The sequence below is a fragment of the Mastomys coucha genome, unplaced genomic scaffold, assembly GCF_008632895.1.
Source record: "Mastomys coucha isolate ucsf_1 unplaced genomic scaffold, UCSF_Mcou_1 pScaffold13, whole genome shotgun sequence".
NCBI classification, from domain to species: domain Eukaryota; kingdom Metazoa; phylum Chordata; class Mammalia; order Rodentia; family Muridae; genus Mastomys; species Mastomys coucha.
In genome coordinates, this window is record NW_022196895.1 from 53822233 (window position 1) to 53843810 (window position 21578).

The window sequence follows — 21578 nt, forward strand, 5'->3', positions numbered from 1 at the left end:
CAGGGGGAGGGTGAAGGGGGTAGGGGGTTTCCAGAGGGGAAACCAGGAAAGGAGAGAACATTTGAAATGTAAATAAAGAAAATACTAATAAAAAAATAATTACTCAGAAAAAAAAAAGAAAATGCCCACTGCATTAATTCTATTCCCCTGTATGAATAGATGTGGAAGCAACCACCCTTCTGTGTTTGCCGCATATGGCACAGCATCCCTTCACCTTCCGGTGGCTGTGCCTTGCTCTCTAGCTGGTTCTTTAATAAATATCCCTGTAAGCAAAATCTCCAGTGCCTCCTATGAATGTACCAGCCGTTGGAGTCTCAGAAAACACAGCCATAAGACTACCCCAAAATAAGCTTTATTGCAAGAAAAGTGTCATATTTGATACATAGACCTACAAAAACAAACACAACCAAAACCCATAAGTTTTTCCTCACAAACACTTGATTACAAATTTACACGGTTGCTCTTTTTCTTTTTAGTTATTAAAAACAAACAAACAAAACAAAACAAAACAAAACAAAACAAAAAAAAGAAGCCCCCAAACACTGGATATAACTGGTTACTACTCTTTGGTCGACACAGGTGCGAGAGGAATGACTTGTCTGTGCTTTGGCCATTTTGTATTTAAGGTTTCCATCACTCTTCCAGGGATGGGTTCTCCAGGGAGAAGAACATAGAGATGTGCTCTTATTGGTACCTCCTGGTGTGGCATCTTTTCAAATGGCTAAAGCAAACTAAACATCAATTCATTTTACAAACGTATTTCATACACAATAAGCTATGATAAAATGATGCATATGGTGTATAACTACAGTATTAAGGAAAATTCTAAAAAAAAAAAAATAAAATAAAAACCATGGGTTTTTTTTTAAAAAAAAAAAACAAAAAACAAAAAACATCAACATATATTCCTTGGCTGCATGGCATGATTGTTTGCACACATGGCAATCCTGAAATAGCTTGAACATAATAAATGCACCATTTAATCTACGACAGCACCAAACGCGACAGAACGCCAGGTGTTCCTTGCTCAAAGGAACGGCGGGTTCTTCAGCTGCCTAGGGGAACCACAAGTGCACAGCACGCCCTGGTAAGAATGAGGTGTTGTGGGAGGCACGTGTGGATCCTTGAGGTTACGAGGAAGAAATACAGTACAGTTTGGCCTGCAATGCTAATGGTCTCACAAGCAGTCAAGGTATTTTGCTACAGTGGTTGAGTTTGCTCTCCTGTTGCCTGGTGAATCTGGTGATGTGAAATATCGTCACACGAGCTGTTCTGGCTTTCATTTCCTTTGGACAGGATCAAACGACTTCTACATCTTTTAAATTATTGATTACATTGCCCATTCAGCTCCGCAAGACTTTCTTTGAAATAGTCAGGTGCGTACCAGTTGGAGGGCTGGCAGAAACACTAAAGGAAAACATCCCTTGAATGTATTGGATTTTTTTTTTAAAGCACCTCTAAAAGAAATAGCTCAAATTTATAAATCTAAGAAAAACAAGCGAGTTTCCCTTTTTGTTTACATAGTTTGTTCATTTCTCCATATATTACTGCATTAAAATAAATAAACATCTATATTTTTTTTTAATTAGCAACTATAGCAAAATACCCAAAGTGTTATAGACTGCTAACAGGAAGAAAGCTCACATTATTTTCGTGCATTTAGTGCCATATGCTGATCTCTTGAACATTTAGGTTTTTTTTTTTTTAATATATCTTAAAATGAAGTTATATAAAAAATACAGTAACTATGTTTGCCTTTGCACTCAAATCTTTGGCCATACCAGAGTCTAAATTATCCTTCCCTTTGAGGGTCAACATTCTGAAGTCTGAATCAGGAAGGAAAGGAATAGAAGTCGTTCCTTGTTTTTTTTTTTTTTTTCCTCTTCAAAATCAGTCAGTGACATTCCAAACACTTCTGAAGGCTGGCTGTGATCTTCTGGGATCTGAGCTGGGGCCCAAGTCTGCATAGGGCTAATACAGCTGAATCTGCAACCTCATTCTGAGAGCCTCCCCCAGAACCCCCAGGAGGTAGTTGTCTTCATTGTGTTCCTCCAGTTCCCTCAGCTCCTTCTTCCCATAGAGAGGAATGCTCGTGATTTCCAGTGTGTATGTGCCAGGAGCGAGCTTCTTCTTGGCCGTGTGCAGGTAGCTGAGCCCATTCCTTTGGTGGATTCGGAAGATGCCGTCATCGTTCCCTTGGGAGATGACGTAACGGATGTGGTTGTTGAGGGGCTCAATGGCAGGGACCAGTTCTAGGATGTGCTCCTTGGAGCCGAGGCCGGAGAGGTTGAACTTCATATTGACTGGGCTGTCCATGGCTACGCTTTCGAGGCTGATTTGCTCCTCCTGAGGGAAAGAGCAAGAACTTGAGGTTTGTACAGGGCACACAAGGTGGACTCAAAGGCCATCTGCAGTGGATAGGCTGCGATCGATAGGTGTGGTCACAGAGGCGGGGCTGAGGCTGCTCCCTGGTCTGGCCACTTGTTGTTTGCAAAAGAGGCTATTGCCAATTCCTGTCAAGGCGGAGGAAAAGCTTCACCCTGCAGAGGATGCTCTGTAAATCTCCCTGACTCTCACCCAACCTTGACAAGATCATTAAAATGATTGGACTTAGGCCTCAGACAACAGTCACGTATCAGGTTTCTTTGATGGGTTTATACAATATTATGCTTAAGATGAATTTTTAAGTTGAGAGACAGTCACTTTTCTTTGGTGTCATGGCCACTGATAGTTTGTCTTTGTTTCAGTGTATGTCCCCATACACTGTGTGTATGTGAGTAGCACTAATTGTATCTAGTGGGACACTGACTAATGTTGTGTTGGTGGAGGGGGTGCATCTCTTCAGGGAGTCAGAGATCATATAATCATAATACATTTTATACACGTGTGAAATTCTCAAACAGGCATTTTAATGGAAAAGGACAATTTAAGAAATGAGTCTAATTTTATCTTTTGTAGGGTCAAAATGAGAAGGCTTATTGCTGTTCAACAGCAGGCCCTGCAGCCAGGGAAATCAGCTCTGGGCTGTGAATTTACTAGAAGCCTCCCTACTCAGAGGGCTTGGAGTCATCTGCAGAGTGAGCCAGGATTGGTTAAAAAAAAGCAGGGTCCGGGTAATATGAACCAAATTTGTCACGTGGGGTGTGAGGTAAGAATGCCGCCTTAGTTAGACGGGCCACAAAACAAACCCATAGATGCTTTGATATGGGCTCGTGCTTAAGTGAGGCTACGGTTGGAGAGGCTTTGAGGAACCCATCATTATTTAGACAGAGTTATGTTCTGTGTACCACAACGGGAAGGCTTTATGCCTTGATGAGCAATTTGTCATGGTTAAACATCGGGTTGGATACTTCAGTCTACTTAAAAAACACATGTAACATTGACTTGTTATCTTAAAATAGTATCAGATATTTGGGGCCTAAATTAGTATGGTCCTATAGATAAGAAAAGGTTCTAAGACCCAGAATACTAAAGCACATGCAGTTAGTATATATCTATATCTATATCTATATCTATCTATATATCTATCCACATATATATATATACACATATATATTATATGGAAAAGGACAATTTAAGAAATTAGTCTAATATATATACCTGTGTGTATGTATGTGTATGTGTGTATGTGTGTGTATATGAGTGTGTATATGTTTGTGTGTGTGTGTGTGTGTGAGTGTGTGTATGTGTACTGATGGGGGCAATTCTCAGTAATATTAACTAAAAAGAGGGGTGACTGGTGGCATCATACTGTCCATGGCCTCAGGGGAAATCACCAATATGCCTATTATTAGTTAGGTTATTAATCACCGATGGGCACATCAGGCATTGCTGCATAATGCTTTGCATGCTCATGCTCAGCAACATTTAGAGGTTGAGAGTTTTAATCCTCATTTTACAGGTGAAGGAGCTGAGGGAGAGGTAGGTGCACATTCCTAGGAGACAGATGATCAGTGGGCAGGGCCGAGGAACACGTGTGTGTGTGAGTGTGTGTGTGTGAATAGCTTTTTAAATCTTTTCTTTTGGCAAAGCAGGGCTTCCGCTCCGAATCTACTCACAGCTGAGGTGGGCTCAGGCTCCTGTGCGCTCCTCTTCCGCCGGCCATCTTTCTTGGGATAGCCGTTGATTTTGCACTCGTAGCAGGCTTCTGGGGACAGAGCATTTTCGTCATCCTCTGCCTCCGCATCCACCGACAGGTACTGTCCTTTGTTGAAGCCCATTCCCGAGACACAGTGGCTGTTTACGAGAAGCAAAACATTCTTAGACATTACCATTAGCCTGAACAGTCAAACCGTCTTTCAGAAACATGGAAGCAGAGGAAGAAGAAGCTGTAAACCGTCCCCTCTCATCCTGTGGGTCGCAACCCCTCGCTCAGGTCCGCCCAAGACCATGGGACAATATAGATATCTATGTTATGACTCCTCACAGTAGCATGATTCCAGTTATGATGGAGCAATGAAAATGATTTTACGGTTGGAGTTCGGCACAACACAAGGAACTGTGTTAATCACAAAACCTCATCTTTGTGGTTCCGTTCTGTGCCACGCAGAGGGAAAGATTTCCTCTTGTTTTGAAATGGCAAAATTCGTCAGAGGATGAGTCCTGGGCTTCCCCAGTTCTCGATCCTATTTAGATTGAAGCACTTGAAAGTAGCCTACTTAAGGAGGTAAACAGAGCTATGAAAGCCCCGAGACAATGGTAAGGGAAGCTGTTGCTTCAGGAGCCTGAAGCCAGTTCTTACTGCTCAGGCAAAGATCCCTGCTCTCCTAATTGGTATTTCTGCACTCCTATTTTAGTCAGCAGAAGGAGGCAATGCATTGTGAGCCTTGCCAAGCCCAACCTTTTCTGTTATGTGTGACTGTACATCAGTGCTGGTTCATGTCCCTTAGTGCTTGCCAGACTTCAATAATCCTTTCAGAGACGATCACCCCTATTTACTTGTAAACTACCATCTTTCGAGTCCCAGAGGAGAGCAGTCTCAGCAGGGTGGGACCACCCAGCCACATACAAGTGGTAAGATCGGCCAAAGTTCAGTTCCCCAAGGGGTAGCCAGCCTTGTGGGGAAGGATCGTTCTCTTTCTGGGCAGCATAAAACCAGATGAACAGAGAAAGTGACAACAAAGGCCTTCCTCAGGGGTTGCTGGGTCAGCACCTGTGGAAATCAGCTGAGCAACAAGGCAGGGACGGAAGTCCTTTACACACCTGTCTCTCACAGTAACAAGAGGGGCTGCCTATGCTCTTCATCTGGCCTTGAGTCAGGATGAACCAGCATCAGCCATTATGAGGGCCGAGGACTAATGCTTCCACGGAAGCAAACGTCTCAGGCTCTCCACAATGGAAGTGATCTTACATTGCGGGGTGCCTAAGTCCCACTGCTTTCACCTCTTGGACTTCACATGTAGGGGGTTCCAGTTCCCTTCTTGCAAGGGGTGGGAAGCAAGGCTGCCTAAACGCTCTGGAGAGAGAGGAAGAGTCACCCGTCACTGCTGCTGGGGACAATGTCTTACCCCTGTCCCACTCTGAAGTACCCTGGTGGGCAGCCACAGAGGTAGCCGCCTTCTGTGTTGGAGCAGCCGTAGCTGCATGGGTTCTTGGAGGAGGAACACTCGTTTACATCATGGCAGGCACTGGAGAACTGGTCGAAGGAGAACCCGGAGGGGCAGGCGCACTTGTAACTCCCCAGGGTGTTATAGCAGGAGGCAGAGCCACAGGCACCAGGGTTGGAACATTCATTCTCATCTGTTCAAAGAAGAAAAGAAAGAAGTTCTTAGCCAGGGAAGAAGGGGCCGGGGCAAAGGCGATGAAGGTGGTGGTTTCCAAGGGCCTATCCATTCACAGTGCAGATAACTTTAAAAATACTCTAATGATTGACTTTGAGGCAATAAGTAGAGTTAATTTAAAAATATTACTCCAAAATATGTCTTTGCATGCTTGAGAAAGCCCCAACCCCCTGTACTGCCTGTCCCTACTCTATGGGTGTTATTTGGGAGCACACTGGCAGCCTGTGGGGACAGATACTTGCAGTTTGCCTGACGAATAAATCTTTTATTCTCTTAACAAAGGGTTATTTCAGAAGCCTGTATTTTAGGCAAATCCAGAGAGAGAGAGAGAGAGAGAGAGAGAGAGAGAGAGAGAGAGAGAGAGAGAGAGAGAGAGAGGACAGATTGGCAGTTTCCGGGGGAGGGGGAGAGGGAAGAAGAGGGGTTAGTGGCTATCACTTATGGGATTTCTATTGTGGGGGCAACGAAGACTATTGGGGTTTGATTCTTGCACACTCCTAGGAGAACACACCGAAACATTTTCTACTGACCGTGTAAAAGGGTGAATTTTACCATACATGAACCATGTGGATTTTTAAAAGAGGGGAAGAAGTATGTGGATAGATCTCTCCAAATGGGCAGAGGATGTGAAGATATTTGTGTCCCATGTAAATGCTCACCAAAAGGTGACTTCATCTGAGGAGGAGTTCAATAATCAAGTAGATAAGATGACCCGTTCGGTGGATAGTCAGCCTCTTTCCCCAGCCATCCCTGCCATTGCTCAATGGGCACATGAACAAAATGGTCATGGTGGCCAAGATGGAGGTTATGCTTGGGCTCAACAACACGGACTTCCACTCACCAAGGCTGACCTGGCCACAGCTGCTGCTGAATGCCAGATCTGCCAACAACAGAAACCAACACTGAGCCCCAGATATGGCACCATTCCTCGAGGTGACCAGCCAGCAACCTGGTGGCAGGTTGACTACATTGGACCACTCTCTATCAGCATTTGTGCCCATTGGCCCTTCACACTTCCTCTACCTCTTCAGGTATATAGGGGAGGGAGTCTCTGAAAAATTCAGAGTCTTCTATGAAAATGACCCTGATTGACTCTATTGAACTAAGAGTGGTTTTCACTGCTCCAGAGCCTGCCTGGTGCAGACAGTGCCTTCTGAGAGGGTCATATCCTCCCCACCATCACCCTCCCTACCATCGCTGACACTGAGCTCTTACTGCTAAATGCTTAGCTCTGTCTCTCGGAAGCCTGGCGGGAGCATAATTACAGGTGGGCTTTCAGTTGCTGTTATCACAGGTTCAACGCCCCAAGGTGCTTTGTCTTTGGGAATTAGGAGGTTGCTTCTAACTGTTTGGTTGATGAGATAGCCCTGGGTTTGACTCCTCTGAGCTTTATTATAACCCAAACTTCACGCTGGGCACAAATCACATCTGTTCCATGGAATTCCTTCCATTCCTGTGACCACATGTGGAGTGGAGTGTGTCTGTGGACTTATTTCAGCCCGAGTGAACGCAGGCCCATCTGTAAGTATGCATCCCTGGGGAACACAATGATTACAGGGTGAGGGGGCAGGGACCGGAGGCGGCTCAGGACTCAGCAGAGGCCTCTAGACAGGAAACGGAACTTTGCAAAGCACAGGATGGAGGCTACCAAAAGGGCAGCTATTAGGCATATTTTAATGTAATGTGCATAGTTGGGGAATTAATTGAGACAAGTAAAGGAAGAACTCTTAGCCACTGAATATAAATTATGGTCATTTGCCTAATATTCGAAATCTCTTGGCATCCATTTTATGCCCAGAAGATGCATAAGTTCTCAGTAGTTTGGCTATGTGGGATCTGAATGTACCCACTATTTTATTTCTATATTTGAGAGACTTGGAATTCTGCCCCAAAGCTTCACCCACTTTCATAATTAGTTCTCACATTAATATGTAGTATTTCTCTTCTAACATGGAATCTAAATTAGATTACAAACTTAATGGCAGGTTCCCACCGTGAACTTTATTCAGGCATTGTGTAAGTCAGAAAAATTACCGAGAAAGCCAATTAATTGAGTAAATTGAATTTAAACATTCCATTTACAAGAACATTTTAAAACAGGATTATGTTTCTGGAAGTACCTTGCGTTCTCATATTTTATATGCTATAAATATATAACATGGTAACATTGTATGAATCTAGTTAAGCATGGGCTTGTTGGAGATATACTGTGAATTGAAATGCCTTGTTTGGCTATGTTGAGATTATCTTGGGAAAGCTTATAATCTAGAAGGAACTGAAAGTTGTCGGCAGTAAATGGCAAAAAATTTTGCATGTTGAAACATTTTCTTCCTATGCAAATGTTCATATCTGTTGCCTGCTTTCAATTTCAAATGGTCGCAGTACTAGCAGGTAGTCAAGAGCCCTACCTACGTCCAGATAGTCTGTGTCCTAGGATGGTCTCTCAAATCTCGATGGAAATGAGCTGAAAACGTACAAAGCTGGAGTTTATGTGAAAAGCTTTCTCCAAAATGATCACTTTCAGAGACCGTTTACTCATCCCGAATTGGTGTTTGTCTCTTTGAGGGAGTCTGATGTACTGACTGAAATTTTCAACTGTTCACCAGAGGGGAAGACCTACAGCAAAGTCCTCTCTCTCCTCTCCCTTCCAGTCATAGGGTATTTATACGAACAGACACAGATAATCCGAACTTGGTCCTAATTCTCATCATTCAAATTATTGTTGCTTTCACTAGCTTCCTGGCTGGGGCAAAGCTTGCTCTATTTCTGCCATATCTACAATCCCAATTGTGTTGTGTCTGGCTTAAAAGCAAGAACAGTGTCCATTTTATCAGATGTCATCCAGAATCTTTGCAATTCTGTCTCTCAAGGGAGTGACTGCCTAAAGATAACCATTTTAAAAAAGAGAAAAGCAAATGGGGAGACCTGCTTATGTGCTTCGAGTTCCCTTCCTTGACCAGTATTTTTTTTTTTTTTTTTTTGAGACTGGGTGTCACAGGCCTTGGATCCTCCTGCTTCAGTTTGTGGGCGCTGCCACGGCAGGTTAATGCTACCACGCCTCATCTTGAAAGCACTATTGCTCTGTTCAAAGTGTTTCTCTGAACAGAAGACTCGCAGGCTTGAGTCTGGACTCTGGAGATCTAGGCTAAATAAAGCACTTAACTTAGGGAACTCGTGGGCAGGAAACTGGGAGGGTGCCTCACCATTCCAAGCTCCACATAGGCCATTCCTCAACAGAAACTCCAGAGTAACCCAAGACTCGTGCAGATGGTTTTGCAGTGCATGTTTACAGATCAAAACTTTAAGAATTGTAAAAATCTGAATTGGTCACTTCTATGTGTTCTAATTTCTTTTTAAGTTCTCCTCGAGACCACGAATTCTGTGTAGATTGACTACTTGAGACTCATTCTTCTGCCTTAAGTTCTTCAGAACTAACCATGAAGCCTGCAGTTCTTACTAAAATGATAGGCCTGGGAGTTTACAAATGCCATAATAAAGTTCTATATTATCTTTAATAGTCAAAACCACTACTTTCTATATTCTAAAGGGCTTGACAGCACACGGCCTCAGTGTACGAATGAATACATCAGGGATTAAGGAATTCAACAACATTTCTTTTTCCATTAAGAAAAAAGAAAGAAGTGAATTATATTTACACAATCATTTTGATTGGCCGGTTTAAGTCGATGCTTTGATAATCATTTAAAGCTTTAGCTTTACTTTGCTAACTGCACGTTTTTAAAATTTTTTTGTTCATCTTTTTTAGTTAGTGTGCAGAACAAGGGCTTTCATTTGTGACACTTCCTCACACATAATCATTAGGCCTTGCTTTGAATCGTAGGCTGTCTGCCTCTCCTCTCATCACAGATGTGCATATCTGGTGAGGCGAAGCATCTGCCCCTGGCCTGGCAGAAGGCCATAGTCCAGATAAGAAGAACTTCATGGACCTCATTTCTCTTATGAAACACTTGGTTTTCTTCTCAGCTCATTAAGCTGCCATCAGAAAATTCTTTTGAGAGGAACATAAAAGGTCACATCAAGTCGATTCATTTGGTGGGTCATTACAGCACATTTGAATGATGTGCATAGTATCTTAAATCACTTCAGAGACAAGGGAGCAGTCTGCTACTCTCTGGGGGGAAACTCTGCTTCCCTCTTGTTGGGCAGTGCAAGCTTCTACTCTCCCAGTGTGTTGGACAGGGGCAGCTATGGAGTGTGTTCAAATGGAGCCAAGAAATTGGGCAGAGCCTCAGTCAGTCTACTCAGGAAGAATAACGGTCTCTTTGATCAGTGGTTTCTTATGGGGAGAATTTCCATGATTACTATCAGGGCAAAGAATGGAACAGAATGCCTGTTGTGTTTTCTTTTATAAATATTTTTGTCTGGAGTTGTCAGCAGCATTTACTCCGACTAGCTAGTTTTCCTATGTTAAAGCAACTTTGCAATACTCATTACATTTATGTGATACGTGAGGATGGAAGGACTGTTCTTGGGGGCTTAGAATTCCTAGCCAGGAACAGTGATGTATGCCTGAAGTCCTTGGCCTGGGAAGCAGAGGTTGCAGGATCAAGGACAGCCTGGGGCTACATAGCAAGTTATAGACAAACCTGGACTATAGGAGGCCCTGTCTCAAAAAGGATGGAAAGGGTTCTTTAGATTTATACCAGGGTAATGGGCGAACAATGAACTAAATCTAACAAGTTACTATTGAAAAGCAGCACAGCATGGCAAATGTAGATGATGTTTTGAACACCGTCCCCAACCTCACAGTACTGCAAAAGTCAAAACGACTACAACTCTAGTTGACGTACCTTAAATATTCCAAAAACATGTTTATGATGGATTTTTGTCACATGCACAAGTACAGAGACGAGCACAATAAAAGCCCCGTGTGCGTCAATGTTTTTAATGCAGGCTTTTCGTTTCCACATTTTTAATAGTGCGTAGGGGTGGGAAAGAATCCTGGACCTTACAGATGCTACGTAAGTGCTCTTCCACTGAGCTAACTCTAGCCCTCTCTCACACACACTAACCTTAAATGGTTAAACTGGTTTCTAGGCTTTAGGAGTCTGTCTTGCAACTATAACATCTCTGATTTAGTTTACCCAGACACTGACGTTGAGAAAACCCAAGTGCTGGGCCACCAAGGAATGCTCACCCACACACTGATTCCACTGGTAATGCTGGACATAGCCCTGCGGGCAGCCACACCGATAACCTCCCAGGATGTTCTGGCAGCCGTGTTGGCACCTGTGGTTTCCATCACATTCATCAACATCTGCAAAAACAACGCAAGTGCACTCTTCACATTCCCTTGGTAAACCCATTCCGAACACAACCTCTACAGGAACAAATAACGCACGGCTTACGGAGGCACTGGGCTTTTCTTCAGCGTGGTTATTAGTCAGTGATGGTTGCAATGAATGGCTGAGATAAGAAACCACCTTATTCTTATGCTGTCCGCCAGACCACGACACATCAGTGCTCTGAGTAACAGCTTAATTTCAGCAAATCAACCATAGTCGCCACAAATGTGGTACATTTGAACTGACGAGCTCCATATGGTATGATTTATTTGGTAAATTATATACTAAAGATTGTAGTTGATTCAAAAGTGATTCATGGGTAATCCCCATTGTGGGGAAGACACAAATACTATGGAGTTATCTGTAAAGTATAATGGTTTTGCATGCAAAAATTTTTTATTGTCAGTCAAGACTAATTAGATGCAAATCCTTTGAAAGTATTTGAATACGCTGTTATTTTTAGGCAAGATGTGGTACTACATATGGAATAATTTCTTTGTTAATATATGCATACAGTTTTGGAATGACAACTAAGGCTTTGAAATCTACCCCAAAAGAGTGAAATAAAATTGGCATGTCTGATGTGTGTGTAACAAATTTACATGGATAATTAATAAATGGTATCTTATGTGGATGGTCACGAGCTGAATTCACACATGGCAAGCAGCTGTAGGTTCAGAATGCTTCGATAGCTATTGATGTCAGATACAAAAATTAAAAAAATTAAATAAAATGGCTGAAAAAATGCATATAAAAGTCCTATAACTCATACAAAGAGCATATTTAGTTTTTGTGATTGTATATAGAATGGAAAACCATATATTTCTAGGAATCATTTTAAAAAAGGATAACTAGCTGGACAGTATAAATTGTAACACAATACAAAAGCATAAAGGTGATGTGGCCGGTGTCATAACACGAGACACGCAACACTAATGTATCTGCCTTCCCATCATGCTGAATGTGACGTCAGCATGTGCCACGTAAACACTGAAGACCCCCATGTGATAGTTTTCTTATTTTTTCTCCCAATCAACTGTTCTTTTGGATTTCCTAAGAGAAAAATACCTATTTAGTGGGAGGCACCATGGGTGCAAAGTTTAAATATTATTTTTGTCTATATATTTACATGTGGTGTGCATGCATATGCATGCTCTTTTGTGCACGGCAAATGTGTACATGCAGGGAGGTGTGTGTGTGTGTGTTTGCGCACATGTGTGTCTGCCTATGTGTTTGTGTATTGTGCTCTACCTTGTATAACGAGGCAGGGGGTTTTTTGCTAAACCAGACTGTGCGGATTCCTTTAGTCTAGCTATCCTGCTTGCTCCACAGACTCCAATCCCGCCTCCAGGGCATGGGGATTACAGAAGAGGTTCCATGCCTGGGCGCTGGGGATCTGACCTCAGGCTTGGATGGGCTCATGCTTTATGGAACCATTTCTGAAGCCACCACATTCAGGATTCCTGTGCAAGTGGATTTACCTTCACAGTTCAGCCCAGAGGCATCCAGAGAGAACCCTCTTTGGCATTCACAGCTGAAGCTCCCAGGAGTGTTCTGACAGATCCCCTTTGCTCCACAGAGGGAAGGCTGAGACCCACATTCATTGTTATCTAGCAAAGCAACAAGACAAGAGGGAAAGAGTCAAGCTTCCTGGTTATGTGGTCTGTCAATTAAATCTCACTCTGTGAAATAAACAGAGGGGCACAAACCCATGTTTTCAGTCTGTGGGGAAAGAAAGCATTTTAGATTAAGTCAGATCAGAATTTATTAGCAAGAGTAGCATGAAATGTGTTGTTTTTTTTTTTTCAGTGACTTGTAACTAGAATGTATTTTACAATTACTAGAGGCACCATTTTAGATAACACAGACTAAGGATCTCCTAAAATGTGCCTTCTCTAATAAAATTGAAAAATTCCGGTACAGCTTTTAATCATATTTTATCTAGGCATCATAGCTGTATTTGGCTTGTGACAGTGGGGCACAGCTTATAATGTGCCTGCTATACAAATGCACAGCAGGACTTTCTCCACGATCTAACACCATAATTGCACTGAGGATGTGATGCTGAGACAACATACAGCATGGATACTGTATGTGCAAATGCATGCCCAGCATCTTCCCGTGGAAGCTGTCCTGGTCACCATCCATATCCTTAAGCCAGACTGAGCCATAGTTATGCAAATACCTGACGTCTGTGAAAGAGCCTGACTTGATTGGCCTTACCAATGCAAGCGGTGTGATGCTGGGTGAAACCGGGCGGGCATTTACAGGTGAAACCCCCCAGGGTGTTGACGCAGAGGAACTGGCAGTTGTGCTGTTTGGTCTGACATTCATCGAGGTCTGAAATGACAGAGAAGCCCAGGAAAGTCATGCGTTTTCTGTGCGGAGGGTTGGGTTTAAACATCAGCTGCAGTCTGTAGGTTCCGATATGTATGTATACGAGGAAGAGCTCTAATGTGCATAGTAAGCAGCCTAAGTATAGAAGGTCGCTAACTGGGACAGGGTGGCTAATGGGTTGCAGGGCAAAAGTTTCTTAAAATAAGAAACTGGATGGCCAAAACACAGGAGGTCCACCATTTTCAAAGGTATCGTAGAAAAGTTGTCCTTCTTGTAGTTAATGTGCAGCAAGCACATAGATAGTTACATATTCTTATTAAAGGGAATATTAAATAAAAATACAGCAGAGTTTGGAAATGGAGGGAGGTTTACCAGATCCAAATGAGAACACCATTACTGATAAGAGAGGAAGCTAAACCACAGATTCCGCCGGGCAGTGGCAGTGCAGCCTTTAATCCTATCACTTGGGAGGTAGAGGCAGGAGGATTTCTGTGAGTTTAAGGCCAACCTGATTTATAGAGTGGGTCCCAGGACAGACAAGGCTACACAGAGAAACCCTGTCTTAAAAACAATAAACACCCACTCCCCCCATCCCTTCCCCCCCACCACAAGCAAAACCAGAACAACTATAAACTTAGAATTAATATCCTGGACTCTTCTAATAGGAAACTCAAAAATCTGATTTTGATTTGAGTAAAACTTAATGTGGGAAAATGCATTCAAAGTAAATACCGTGTACAGTGGAAGGTACGAGTTCCATGCATCTTACAGACCCTGTGCACAAAGTCAGTTCCGCTGAACCATTTCTCTAAGCAGGTTCAAGGAAATTCCAGCACTTGCTACTTCTTTGGGTAACTATTATTATTTTTTAAAATACAGCTTGGAAAGGAAACCTTGCTTCACAGAGAAAACAGTTAAATTGTCTGTTTGGTCCATTAGTATCATGCTTAGGAGGGTTCCTATAAAGTCAAACACAGTATGGCACAGAAGCTATTTTAGTGATCAAACTCGCCATGCTGATCATTTTTTAATACAGCGTGTGCACAAATTAACGCACGCTCTGACTCCTCACCCTTCTGCAGAAAGCGCAGATTCGAGTAAGCCTGGGGTGGGGCCTGTGGTTAGCAGCAACCAGAACTCCAGTTCCTGATGCTTCTTATCAACACTTGCATCAATGCTTTTTTAAAAGTTCCCAAATGAATGGATGGATTATGGTATTTTTTTATAAATGTGTAACTTGCTCAAATTTACCACCCCATTGTGTCTTCTTGCTTCTCTCTCTGTCTCCTCTGACAACTCCCCCAAAAGAGTTCTGCACTTTCATGCCAGGCATTTTTTTTTTAATTTTATTTTAAAAGTTTCTTTTTAAATATTTAGGAGAGCATACAGAGTAGCGGGTTTTATGATGACATTTTTATCCTCCTTAAAGAAAGTCTAGATTCTGTATATGTCAGAAAACATGAAGTTTGCATTCCTGAGGCTGGCTTATTTGGCTTAATGTGATGACAACCAGTTCCAACCACTTTCCTTCGAGGTAAATTTGAGGTTATTGGCTGAAAAAAAAACCCATATTCCTTTGTGCGCGCGCGCGCGCGCGCGCGCGCGCGTGTGTGTGTGTGTGTGTGTGTGTGTGTGTGTGTGTGTGTGTGCTCGCGTGCGTGTGCGAACACATGCAGACTTTATTTCTTTTAATTTCTAAGGAGCAACATATTTTAATTTAGATTTTTTTAAGTTCCCCTTCTTTCTATAATAGGAGCCCTGGTAAAGTTCTCTGCCGAGCAGCCTTTTAACACAGGGGAAGCATGTGCTACAAGGCTAATATGCAAACATGACCGAAGAGAGATAAGGGCGGTGGTGGTGGTGCGGGGACTCCCCTCACCTTTGCACGTCTTTCCGTCCTCCTGCAGGATGTACCCCCGTGGGCAGGAGCACTGGTAGCTACCCTCTGTATTCTTGCAGATGAAGTTGCATGGCTTTGGAGACTGCGCACATTCATCGAGGTCTAAGTAGAGGAAAGGCCAACATGAGAGTCCCAGTTATGAGAAACAACCACCCTCTCCATTCCCCCCACATTCTCGCTCCATCCTTCTTGTATTCCCTCTGCAACATACATTGAATCCATCCAGCAAGAAATGACGCTTACAACAGTTTTCTCTAAAGTAGCAGACTGGCTTACTTTGAAGATCAATGCACAGATCTTGGCTGGATCTTGTAATGTCTAGACAACTGTCTGGGCTCAAAAAAAAAAAATCCAAGCTCCAGAAACTCTTCGACTTAATCAGGCTGGACTAAACCTCAGAAGCACCCCCATTTCTTCTTGTCTCTCTGGCATGGGTTTACGTTGAGCCAGTGGCTCCCTGCAGCAGTTTCTCACAGATGCCCTCTCCATACTCTGTTCTCTCAGGGTCTCACTACTTTCCCCTATGTTCCTTTTGTCTGGCCCCAGGGTGGGGTTATACAAGCTCTGGTGAACCCCATTTTGTGGCCTTTCTACATGTCACTGTCCACTTACAGCAGCGGTTCTCAACCTTATGATGGTCGAGACCATTGGGAGATACATTTCGGATTGTCTTATGAACTGAGACACTGCTCCTCCATAAAATGACAGTTATGGAGTAGCAATGAAAATAATTTTATGGATGGTGGGGGGTGGAGGGACAGGGGGCAGTCAGCACAACATGAGGGTCTGTATTAAAGGGCCGCAGCATTAGGAAGGTTGAGAACCACCGACTGACAGAATCTTGTTGCTAAGCTGTGCTTGGCCCGTCCTCTCCGGGCTATGCCAACTCTTTTACTGCCAGGCCTGTGACTGATGGCAGACAATTTCCATTTCCTCCACAGAGCTCACTGCATGGATGGAGGCCTGCTGCATGTAGAAGCTCCTGATTTGGACCCACTCCTGGCTACTCCCCCGTCTACTGTGACTAAAGTGCTTTTGAGGACTTAGTCCGTTTTGCTTAACACTCATAAAATTAATAATTTAAGAGGGTGTCGCATAAGCTGAGGAAATAGAGAGACATAAGAGCTGTTTGAAAGGTTATAAGAAGGCTCCCCCACTGCCTTCTGTTTGTCAGAAAATGGCACGGATCAGACGATTACAAATTAAAGAAGAGAAATGTTATGTAAATAGCCAAAGGATGCTTTGGTGAGAATTCTTTGCAAGGAGAGACTTTAGATGATGCCTGGTTGCTTCACTTTATGAGAAACTATAAAAATGAATCCTGCCTCACATACAAACACACCACATCCATAAAGAAAAGCCCATTTTTCTTTACCAGAGAGGTATGTGTTTGTAAATTTTCAGTTGAAATAGAAAATGTTGAAAACTCATTTTTCTTTTTCTTTTCTTTCTTTTTGTTAGTATAAAACAGAGTTTATTTAGGGCACGGGGAGGGGAGTTAAGAGGGTAGCAGAGGCAGAGGAAGGCAGAGAGAAGGAGAGAGTAGAGAAGTAGGGGCCGGCCATGACTACGTGGAGAGAGGAGGGAAGGGAACGGGGAGAGAGGAGGAACAAAGGGGCAAAAGGTGAGGGAGAGAAGCAGACATAAGAGAGATCAGTTTTCAATTTTCATGTTTCCCCCACTGCACAGAATCGGAGATGACCTGGACCCTGTGACCCACACAGTTAAGCAAGCAAGCAAGCAAGCAAGCAAACAAACAAACAAAACAAGAGGATCATTACTGAGACTTCCGGCCAGTGTAGTGATGAATAGGCCAGCGCTCCCCTGACTGTGCTTGCTCTGTAGGAAGCAGGGGTTGCTAAGCCCTGGGTGTACGGCCACATCTTACCTACACAAGCTGTCCCACTGATGTCCGTGGTGTAGCCGACTTTGCAGAAGCACCGGAAGGAGCCCATGGTGTTGACGCACTGGCCGTTAGTGCAGAGGCTTGGCATTACCTTACATTCGTCAATATCTGCAGAGCAAGAAAGTAAAGAAAAAAAAAAAAAGGAGAGAAGCTAATGTGTGCACAGTGGAGACAGTGGGAAGCGAGGAGGAGTTCAGGGACTGGCGTGAGGTGGAAAGACCAGAGAAGTTCTGGAAAAGTCCCTTTTCACTTCTCAGGGGATGGCAGCCTGGGAGGGAAACAGAGGCATCTGAAGAGGCAGTGAAAGAGAAACAAGGGGAGAAAAACCAAGGGAGGGCTATGCTCATGCCGGACTGTTCGGGTTTTGCAGTCTAAGAGGGAGTTACGATTTTTGGTACATTTTAGAAAGATGCCACTTGAAATATGTGATAATTTACTCTACATAAGTTTGGGCCTCCAGTTCCCAGCCTTAAGACTCTGAATAAAGGCTTCAGTTAGCAGTCAGATACGGCCAGGGAGTCTATACGGCAATGGAGGAAAGCAGTTATCTGACATAACAACCACAAAACGCTTGGTTGCATGTACACAAAGAGTGGAAACCTCTACTTAATTATGAAACCTGCGAGCGTGGGAGTAGCCTGAAAATAGAATGAACTCCCACCTACATTCAGCTAAGCACCGTTTCTTAAAACAAGGCAAGCACAGTTTGGAGATTATTAGTGCCCAAGGCCTTTGGGTTTTCCCATGTTTTTTGGGGACATTATTTATTGTTACTGTAGTTTTGTGCTTCCATTTCATCCTCTGTGAAGTGAGAATAGTAAAGTCTCCCTTAGGTTTGACATAGGGGTAGATTTCTTAAGTTTTGAGGAATGTGGGTTGGGGAGATAATTCAGTGGGTTAAGTGCCTGCCTTGAGAGCATGAGAATATGAGTTAGAGCCCCAGACCCTGAATTTCAAAAGGCCAGGGTTGGTAAGGTACATGAAAACAGCTGAATCCCTAAGGCGCACAAGCCAGCCAGCCCAGCCTACTGGGAGAGTTCCTCTGGCCTCCATGCACACGTGTATACAAGTGCATATGCACTTGTGCACATACATACACACCCCTGCATATAACATTAGGCAAGAATATTATTTTGATTCATGCATAGGATACCAGACTTTGACAGAATTTTGATAAAATTACCCTTTTACATTAATTTGGATGTATAAAATCCACTGGTCTGACACGACACCTGAAGTCCCCTCAGCACATTACCTCTTCCATCAGTGGCATATCCCGGGCCATGAGGACATATCTTTTTGTACTGGGCGGTTCCAGGAAGTGGGCACAGCTCACACTGGTGGCCCCAGCCCCGGCCACCATCACAGCAGCATTCCGACTTTGTGACGAGGTTGCGGCTACTGGAAGCCATCTGACACATGGTCTGCAATACCTCTGCGAAGCACAGACCCTGTCGGTTGTCTGGAGCAGAACACAAGACGAGAGTCAAGGCTGGGTATTGGTCAGCTTAGTTTTCAGTGGACCATGATGCTCTGCTTCTCAGCAAAACCTTCTAAACTCAAGAGTATTCTTGCATGAACAGCCGATGACGCTTAGCAATTGTTTGTTGACAATACCCCCTCCCAATGTTGTTTATACTATGAATTGAGTATGAAACTTGACAAAAGTTATTCAATGGAATATTGAATGAATTATTCAATAGAAATAGAAGTATATTCTTTTTCACTCAATGAAAGTGACAGGCAAATGGTTAGGAGCTATATTCCTAGAAGAAGCCAAGAGGAAAAAAACAATGGACTAAGTTTTTTCCTGTTAGACAAAGTGATGATAGGTAGGAAATGAAATGATAAATTCAAGACTATGTTATAAATTTTATTCTATTATTCTATTACTTGGTATTTATTCTATTACTGTCTACAGTGAGAGGACTTAGTGCACTGTAGATAGCAGATTAATATAAGTAAGGGGCTTTTGTGATGTAAGCATGGAGAAAAGTCTTCAGCATGCTTTTATAAGTCGACTGATCTAGTAAAACCATAATATGAGCAGAAAGGAGTGTTTTCCTCATAGAGTGTCTTTAAAGACGTATGACTGGTAAAGATCTAGATTGGAGACAACAGATAATAAGATACATTGTCGGGTATAAAAATATCCCTAGGAATACAGGCAGCAGGCTGATGAGCATCTGATGCTTGGCTCCACCCACCAGGTCACCCATCCTCTTTCTGTTTCCTTTAAAGGTGACCACACCCTACGTTCACAGCTGCCGTCGTTAACCTCATCTGCTACAGTGTATACATTTCAGCATTGGCTCAGCGTGCTACAGTGCCCATGAGGTTATTTTCCAATTTGAAATTATTTTGTCAAGCATTTTTTTTTTCTGGACCGTAATGTAAAAATTAACCCCCGCTGCGCTTTTGAAACGTGTGGCGTTTGCTTTGCATTAGTATTGGGAGAGCTCACCTCACACCGAAAATATTTTCTTTTCGGAATGAAATCATCTCCTGATGTCAGTCTTACTGAAGTCACTTTTTCCACAGAGCTTAACTCATCTCCCCTTTGGAAAGACTATTTCAGGTTGTTGGACCTAGACTCTACATGGGCATGTAAGGCGGAGGCGTACAGATACATCATTTTAATAGATGTGTATCTGTAGGCGGAGGCATGTGGAGTACTGATCTTGTACAAGGTCGGTTCAACAGGCAAGGATGGATGTGTGGAGCTGTTCTGTGATGACATCATATACATGCGACACTCACCCAGGGAAATCGTCATGCATTCACTTACCAAGGCATTCAGTGCCTGAGGAGCTTGACTGGAATCCTTCATTGCACTCACACCTGTAGCTCCCAATGATGTTAACGCAGCGTCCGTTTTCACAGATGCCTGGCTTGGTCCTGCATTCATTTTCGTCTTCATAGGAAAAAAAAATGCGAGTAATGAGCATCTTGTAAAACCCTGGCTTCCTAACTTTTTTTTTTTTTTTTTTTTTGGTGTTCTTATCCTATTTAAAAGCCCTTGACAAGATACCAAGGAGGCGGGATTAAAGCGGTTACATGACCGCTGCTCATCCAGCCAGATGGCTCCTTTCTGAAAGTTTTCTTCTTGACCCTGTCCCTGTAGAAGAGGAGTGGTGTCCTTGTGGACCAGAGACACTCCACCAGAGAGGAAGAAGTGGGCCAGCTTCTGAAAGGGGAGGAAACAGCAGTGGGAAGAGAGATGGTCCACTGAGGTGGTGGGGACCAGGGAGGAAGGCTTTGAGTGGGATCGGGGCCTCAGCGCTGCTGTGGCCTCTGAGGGCAGTTAATAGGAAGGAGAACTTAGGGAGCCACACTCTGTTGCTTGGTGACACACAAGTAACAAGTAAAACAAACAAAAAAACTTATTTATTAAAATTCCCAACATCCTTACTGGGTTTTTATGACATTCTGTGAGTTTTTGCGAGATGGATTTGATGGTTTTCAATATGAGGGAGCTCACGACCAATGTCACCTTTTCGTAAATCGCTCCCTTCCTTAGTTGTTTAATCTTCAGTGTTCTGACATCCTTTTGTGTTGTCTTTTTATTAGCAGATCCTGTGGGTTTTCAACAGCACTGGAGCATGCAGCACTCAGATGCTGCCTCTTCTCTGCGATCTTTTCCTGGTGTCCATGTCAGTTTCATGATCATTTATACAATATGCATTTGTCAGCAATTTAGACCTCTGCCTCATAGATACATTTGTATATGTAATAATATCAGTGAGATATGAAAAATATACAACTCACTCTACAGTCACACACATCCAACACACCTTACAGTCACACACAACAACACACTGCACAGTCACACACATCAACTCACCCTACAGTCACATACATTAACACATCCTACAGTTACACACATCCAATACACCCAACATTCACACACGACAACACATCCTACAGTCACACACATCAACACACTGCACAGTCACACACATCAACACACCCCACAGTCACACATATCAAAACATCCTACAGCCACACACATCAACACACCCTACAGTCACACACATCAACACACCCTACAGTCACACACATCAACATATCCTACAGTCACATACATCAACATACTCTACAGTCACACACATCAACACAACCCACAGTCACACACATCAACACACCCTACAATCACACATATCCAATACACCCAACAGTCATTTGTGCTCCTAACCATATTTGCTTTTTCTAGTCCTTTCCATAGAAATTTACAGTAACACCTTCCAATCAACTTACTCAATTAACAATCTTTTTCATCTTTTATACTCCTTTTCCTTCCTCTGTCCTGTCAATCAGCCATCAGCAATCCCAGAAGTCGATTAGTTCAT

At 43.2% G+C, this 21578-nt stretch overlaps 1 protein-coding gene across 1 annotated transcript in view; it reads right to left on the minus strand.

The window, feature by feature from the left end:
- Window positions 1–336: 336 nt before the first annotated feature.
- The window catches only part of Fbn2 (fibrillin 2), a 211239-nt gene continuing 189997 nt past the window's right edge, over window positions 337–21578 (minus strand). The window contains exons 56-65 of the mRNA XM_031365738.1: window positions 20018–20143; window positions 18485–18691; window positions 17212–17337; window positions 15303–15425; window positions 13310–13426; window positions 12568–12696; window positions 10939–11058; window positions 5508–5739; window positions 4059–4236; window positions 337–2346 (exon numbers count right to left, since the gene is read on the minus strand). Coding sequence (XP_031221598.1) covers window positions 1972–2346; window positions 4059–4236; window positions 5508–5739; window positions 10939–11058; window positions 12568–12696; window positions 13310–13426; window positions 15303–15425; window positions 17212–17337; window positions 18485–18691; window positions 20018–20143 — 1733 coding nt within the window. The 3' untranslated portion in view covers window positions 337–1971. The remainder of the gene's footprint in view (window positions 2347–4058; window positions 4237–5507; window positions 5740–10938; window positions 11059–12567; window positions 12697–13309; window positions 13427–15302; window positions 15426–17211; window positions 17338–18484; window positions 18692–20017; window positions 20144–21578) is intronic.